This window comes from Octopus bimaculoides, chromosome 4 (assembly GCF_001194135.2).
Source record: "Octopus bimaculoides isolate UCB-OBI-ISO-001 chromosome 4, ASM119413v2, whole genome shotgun sequence".
Taxonomy (NCBI): domain Eukaryota; kingdom Metazoa; phylum Mollusca; class Cephalopoda; order Octopoda; family Octopodidae; genus Octopus; species Octopus bimaculoides.
This window is the reverse complement of record NC_068984.1, coordinates 86,670,477-86,678,201: the sequence shown is the minus strand read 5'-3', so window position 1 is coordinate 86,678,201 and position 7,725 is coordinate 86,670,477. Positions and strand designations below refer to the sequence as shown.

At 31.1% G+C, this 7,725-nt stretch overlaps 1 protein-coding gene across 3 annotated transcripts in view; it reads right to left on the bottom strand.

The window, feature by feature from the left end:
- Positions 1-5,242: 5,242 nt before the first annotated feature.
- Positions 5,243-7,725, bottom strand: part of LOC106870227 (rac GTPase-activating protein 1) — a 43,897-nt gene continuing 41,414 nt past the window's right edge. For all 3 annotated transcript variants that reach the window (XM_014916243.2, XM_052967192.1, XM_052967191.1), the window contains 2 exons: positions 6,141-6,228; positions 5,243-5,970 (listed from right to left, as the gene is read on the bottom strand). In XM_014916243.2, coding sequence (XP_014771729.1) covers positions 5,898-5,970; positions 6,141-6,228 — 161 coding nt within the window. In that variant the 3' untranslated portion in view covers positions 5,243-5,897. The remainder of the gene's footprint in view (positions 5,971-6,140; positions 6,229-7,725) is intronic.

Here is a 7,725-nt window from a genome sequence, read left to right as displayed (position 1 = left end):
ATATATATATATATATATATATATATATACATGATGGGCATCTTTCAGTTTCCATCTGCCAAATCTACTCACAAGGCTTTGGTCAGCCTGAGGCAGTAGTAGAAGACACTTGCCCGATGTGCCGCACAGTGGGACTGAACCTGGAACCAAGTTTCTTACCACACGGCCATGCCTGCTAGTAATGGTTTTAAATACTTTTTGCTTACTGTCATATTAGTCTATTTTTATGGGATTTGATTTCAGCACAGTAGAAAAACACCACTTGGAACTAAGTAAGACAGCAAAGATGGACTCGATTAAGGGTATGCCAATCCCATCTTTTTCCCCTAGAAATATTGTACTCCATATGCATAATATACACTGTGTCCTTTTAGATAACAGAATGTGGTTAGGAGATTTGCTGGCTATTTCTAGCCTATTTGTAGTGACCATCTATAGGCTCTCTCATTGGCTTACTGGTTAATTCACTAAATCATATGAGGCAGGAGCTCAGTGTTACAATACAAACTTGTTACTATTTACAAGCAGACATTTTACTCCAATCAACGATTGCTGAATAAATAACTCAAATAAATAACATTCTAGGAGCTACCTAGACTGATAATTTATTTGTTGTACATTGGTACAAAGACTTATATTTATAAGGAAGATGACTGTGGGATGATCATACGTCTTACAAGGAAATGAAATGATTCCTAGTCAGTTAGAAAACTTACATCAATCCAGTTCTACTCTGTAATATCTTATCTATTAAAACAGTCATTGAAAACTGTTTCTTGCCTTTTATAATGCGGAATATTTTGAGTCTCTTCAGTTTCAATATTTTTATAACTTAATGAATTTTTTGTTAATGTGATCAGTGGCTTTCTATTCTAATCAATTAATGTTTAACTCTAACTAGCTTTCTACAACCAAATAGTTTTTCTTGTGAGGTTAACAAAATTGTTATTGAAAAATAATCAGGTTTTATAGCTGTTGGAAAGCAATGGTAACCTGGACAGAAATCTAATTCACTCATTATCTTCTGATGGTCAGTTAATTCTATGCTAAATCAAGTATAAAGTCTTACCGTTTTTTTTTTGTTTTTTTTAAATGTTCAATTTTATTTATCTTTTTTTTTTAAAAAAAGCTTTGGTAAATGCCTCAACCTGAGATGGTGTGTTGAAACTGAAATAAATCAGAAGAGTAAGGGTAACCATTTGAAAACACACATGCCAATATTTTACTGCAGTGAAATTAAGGGACTAGGTCGGAGATATACGACAAAAACATTGATGCTATTGTATACTCTAATATCTCAAAATTAAATATAGAGTGTGTTTTAAATAGCTCTCATGACTCTTCTGTGGAATTGCTTATACTTTTTTTCAACTCAATTTTCTATGAGAAATTATTATTCCAATACTTGTGCTTCCTGTTCATATTTTTGAGAACAGATTTGTAAATATCAGAAATTGAATTAGTTGGTTTGTTGTCAGTGTGCATGTTTAATTCCACTTCTTACATTAAATCTATATGATCATTCCATTATGACATTCTGTGATAAAATTATACTTTAGAACTTAACTAATGTACTGAATGAAAAGAAAAAAAAAAGTTGTTATAATAAAATCAAATCATGTTATTTTTAGAGATAATCTTTATCTGAAAACACCAGTATGGAAACATGGATGTTAAAAGTGATGATGACCAGTATCGTGTTTTTGTTTTTTAACATTTTTTTTTCTTCAAGAAAATTTTAGATTAAAGACTGGATGGACTCAGAATCAAACTATTGAAAAAAAAATGGAGTAACCAGTATTTGATATATTCATTGCAAATTGTATTTCATGTAACTTGTTGACTTGGTCTCTCTCTCTAGATGTTCCAGCTTATTTGCTTTGTCAATAGTATTATTCCAATATATTCTCAGTCATTGGTATTTAGTTATATGCCTTCAAGCATGTAGTTCACTGCAGCCATCCTCTCATTTCAAAATATCTAATATTTTATTAAGTATTCTGAAATCAAATAGCTTTAATTTATGATAGTTAAACTTTTAAATCATAAATAATATAATAGTTATACACTTGACAGGTGAATTCAAAGTATTATTATGTAAAAAATGGATTTTCTAATTTAACCGGTGACATTATGAAGATTATTGAAAGAGTATTCCAAAATTATTTGAGGCATTTGAAGAATGGAGATGCAAAAGAAAAAGAAATTTAACCTGTCACTAAAAATTTATCTGCCACATTTACAATTAATCGTATTTTCATTTAGCACTGGGGTATGGGAAGAACCCCAGCATTAGATTCATATATGTTTTTATGTAATGAAACCATTCTAAATTTCCTAAATAAATAAACTAATTATATATATATATAAAAAAGCTTAATTAAAATATTTATTTTTAAATCTTATAATAAAACCCAACGAATTCAGTTAAAGGTTTTGAATTTTAAAAAAAGTCAATTTTTATTATGTCCTGAAGGAAATTATTACAAACTGCATACATGGGGCTTATTAGTGTACATAAATCTAAACTTCCCTTAAATTCTCCAAAGGAATTTCATCTGAAATTAGGAAATTCTCCATACAATTTGAATCTCGTGCTCTATATTTTCATGTATGTCTATTTCTAACCTGGTGTATAGTTACAAAATCACTGACAAAGCAAATAGTCTGGGTCTTACTTTCTATACTTTAAATAAAATATTTGAAATACGACTGGCCATAAATTGTTTTATTTGCTAACAATGTTTGATTATAATCATTGATTCATGTCTTGGTTAATCATGAGTTGGCCTTGGGTATATTGACAGGATATTCTCTCCTTTCTAGGACAGGATTGTCATTGGACTCAATAAAACAATAACTTTCTAGAATAGGCCCAAGGACAGAAATTTGGGAGGTGGGGAGTGAAATAAATTGACCCTAGTATTTGACTACTATTTTATTGAGGCACAGGTATGGCTGGGTAGTTAAGAAGTGGCCTCTGCTAATCAAAGCCTTGTGATTTAATAGACAGGAACTGAAAGAAGTCCACATGTCTGTCTATATATGTTAATTTTACTAGTTTATACTTTTAATAGAGCACAAGAAATTATAAAATGTTGGTATAACTGAGCCAGAGATATTCGCTAAAACTAGAGGATTTAAAAATTTTTATATGTTATTGAAAGTTGGAACACTTAGGAATTGGATATTGAGTGCAGGATTTGTCATAACTTACAAAAGCCTGATTATTTTGTCAAATGTAATATTTATTTATTCACATTGTTTTGAATTAATCATGCAACATCATGCAGCTATGAGATTTTCATGATGTGATTGTTTATTTTTAGGACATTGTAGGGTAGGTGTGAGAAGTTGCATCTGTCTGGTTTGAACATAAAACTGAATATTTAGGCTAGATATGGCTGGTTGAAATGCTAAAGGATTAAATGATTTCAAATTTTTAGTAAGCTGGAAAAAACTTCAGTTCTGGTCAATATCACTGGTTCAATATCACTGGTTCAATAAATCCAATATTTGATCATTTTTAGTGGTCCATTAAAAATAAACACTTAAATTGAGCTTGAAGTACCATCATCATCATTTTAACATCCATTTCCATGTTTGCATAGGTTGGACAGTATTTGAGGCATATTTTCTAAAGTAGGACATGCTTCCTGTCTTCAACCCTCACCTGTTTTCCAAGCAAGGTAATATTTCTCCATGACCAGACATATTTTCACTGAAATTTAGAAATGAAGGACACCACTTCACATGATGGGAACACTCATTTACAACCATCACACATATATGAATAGGTTCTTTCAGTTTCCATCTACCAAATTCACTCACAAGGCTTTGGTCAGTTCGTGGCTATGGTAGAAGATACTTGCTAACTGTATCACGCAGAAGTACTGAACCCAGAACTGTGCGGTTGCACATGAAGCTTATGATTATTTTCAAATGTTTAATTGTGTAAAGCATGTCATGTAAACTCATATTCTTAATCCATTATTTATTTATAGAGTTCATTTGTTGTGATAGATATTATCTCAATTGCTAACTCATGGTGATGTGTTGTACTAAACAAGTATGTTTAGCTTTAAATCAGCTCTAATCCAGAACTTGTTGGTTAAACGAGGTATGATTGACTATTCCATTATGCTAATTTCCCAATAATATCATATCTCCACCTAAATAAGGATTATAGTAGAAGACACTTGCCTAAGGTGCCACTAGCTATTAAAATTTACAATACTGCTAAATATGTGAATAAACAGATGTTATTTAACCCAGGTTAGCCTTGACTGTGCAGACCTGTGATCACTACCATTCCAACCATGACTATCTGGTCCTTTTATTTTTCAGATGGAGGGGTATAATTTGAGGAAACTTGGCTCAAAATTTCATAAGTTGTTTCCTGTTATTAGACAGGAGTTTATAAAAAAAAAAAAAATTGAAATGAAGACTTTATTCTCTTCACAAGCACAACCATGGTTAAGAAGTCTGTTTACAACCCTGTGGTTTCAGGTTCATTCCTGCTACAAAGTACAATGGGCTGACCAATACATAGATGATGGCATGGTTAATGCCTGCCACTGACAGGCTCATTATTCAAAAGACAGGGAAATAAGTACCTTATCTTGAAACAAGTAAAGATTGATGAGAATGGCATCCTGGCATAGCAAAAAAACAACAAAAAAAAAACTGTCTCATTAAATCTTGTTTGATCCACGGTAAAAGTGAATGTTACAATGATGTTCTTTATTCTAAAAATGAAAACAAAATATGCCAACACATTAGATAATATTTTATTTACATTAAGTATGGACAATATTAAATTATAATTAATATCACCTTATATTTTGCTATATAAAGTATGGATAATATTAAATTATCTAAGTAGTAATCCCATTTGAGATTTGGAAAAAGATTTTAATTCTTCGATTAGAAAACAAACTGAATAGAGAATTTATAAACACTTCATCTCAATTATAAGATACAATTAAAAGCAAAAATTAACAGTATGACAGACCAATAAAATAAGCACTGGAGTTGATATGATTGACTAAAATCATTGAAAATATACCTCAACACAGCAGTAACCCAATGATTAAAACTAGTAAAAATGAATAATGAAGATTGTAAAAACTTATAACAAGCTCTCATTTATCAGTAAATACTAAAGTTTGAAGAGAAGTGGTTTTGTACGAGTCAGCTTAGCTGAAGAGATAATTTACGAAAAAACAAAAAAAGACGTGAATGTAAATAAAATTAATTTTACTTTCTAATCAACATAAGAGAGCATTTTAAAATTATATTATTAGCAAATTTCAAAACATGTTTTATTAAAGTTGTGCAAAATGTTAACTTGATTTGGCATAGTTATGTTTACCTTTTAACAATTTTAAAATGCCTGATAAAAATATTCCTGAAATTGAAAACTATTAACTGATATTTTCTTAATATTAAGATCCTCAGGAACCCTAACCCTTTCTTAAAAGTAATTATAAAATTTAGAATGTATAAAAAAAAAATGTCCAAAGATGAGTGGCTCTTGTTCTTCTATGTTATGAAGTTCAGCATGTGTTAAAAACCGTCTAGCAGTGATTCTAATAGCTTATTACTATAGTTGCTTGTTTGTTTGTTACAGAATTCCAGATGATGACCATAACACAACAGCCATGTTATAGAAAATTACTACAAAATCAAAGTTGAATATAAAAACATATCAAAAGCATTATAAATGGAACCTTTACTGTTGGTGAGTTGTAGAGCATTAGAGAAACTTCTGTTTTTACCATAAAGACTATGAATGCAGAAAAAGTGTGAAGCAATTTTATAAAATATGCTTTATAAAAATGTATATGTGTTTATATTCATAAAGAAAGTGTGAAGATGTGGAGAGAAGAGGCAAGTCACTCTAGATTCGGTGAATCAAAGAAGTGTTTAGTTCTTTTATTTGGCAATCGTCCATTTTTCTGTCCAAATCTGAAATAGAGACAATAGAAATAACTCATCAAAAGCTTAATGTTTGACCAGCTTTCTCCCACACACAATCTTAAAACAAGAGTTGCTGTAACATGTATATAGACAGAAAAATAAAGACTTGTTAAAACTGGCTTGTAGCTGAATAAAATGGAATTACTAAGCATAGTTACCTAGGTGTACATGATGAAGCAGTAGTGAATTTTTTGTTTGAAGATCCTGTTGGTGTTAGTCCAACTGGCCCCAGCATGCTGTGTAACACTGCAATGTAACAAAACAGAACAAAGTAGAGGATTCTATATATATAAAAAAATAAAAAAAACCCTATTTAAACTTGTATTTTGTACTAAAATATACTTTAATGAATATATGATTTGGACAGCTGAAGGATTGAGATTTCAACCTATTTTCATGTTGTTTAACATTGATGCAACCAGAACTGGCTAAATATATTTCCTTACATAGAATTAAGGAATGGTACAAACCTAATGCAATAATGCAGTTATGATACTCTGCAACAACATGACAAGTAAAATTATAATACCATAATAAAAGTCTGTGCAGCAACAAAATTTATGTAATAAAAGATTCATGAGTATATTCTTAGCAAGTCTGAATTATTGCAAAAATAATTTAGATCTCCACTTGACATTCACTAATTCTTCAAGTCCATTCGTTTTTCCAAAGATATGACATTAGTAATATTTCACAACACTATGAAATATTTTTAACCTCAGATAACAGAAGAGTATTTACAAGGAACAAGTACCTCAGATGTGTGTGAGCAGTAAATGTCACAGTAACCTCAAAACTCTTCAGGATTCTGGCAATAAGTGAAGGAGATATAAATCTCATCCTAAAATGATGTTAACTATTTGCAATAAACATTCTCATATGATCAATAATCATTTTAAATAGACAAGTGTTTAAGACTTTATTCAGAAGCTAGGACTAATTTTACAAGGGTGTTCACTAATAATGTACACTCTGAAAATGTACAGCACATCCTTAATTATAGTAATATCATCAGATGAATACACGGTTAAGTGGAGGTTACACTTAGACTAACGAGGTAGCAAACAGGTTTCAGTAAAGCACCCAGGTCCAGTGTTAATAATATACTTGACATGAAAGTCATTATTGATACTTCAAGTCAGGGACCTGAAATTTATATATATATATATATATATATATATATATATATATATATATACATACACACACAATGTTTGATTTTATGTTCAGTTGTAATAAAAACAATTTTACATTAATCTGATGGGTTATAGGTTACTCTGTGCTTTTGTGGAGTACAAATTTATTTTTCTTATACAAGAATGTAGTTGACTGAATTCAAAGTTTTGGCCAGCTAAGCCATTGTCCTACAATGGCATAGCTGGCTGAACCTCTGAAGTCACTATCAACAACATTCTTGTACAAGGATTTGTTGAGATGCTTGAACGGAGATGCGTAGATATGTGCTGCATCCAGGAAGTAAGATGGAGAGGAGGTTCTGCAAGGTTCCTCACAGGCAAAGAACACAGGTACAAGATTTTCTGGGCAGGGAACACTGACGGGGTCGGGGGCGTAGGAATACTTCTAGCGGAGAAATGGGTGGATAAGGTAATCAAGGTCGTTAGAGTAAGTGACAGAGTACTTAAGATCAGACTAGTGCTTCATCATAGATTAGCTACTGTCATCTCAGCCTATGCACCTCAACCTGGGCTACCAGATGGTCTGAAAGACCAATTCTATGACACC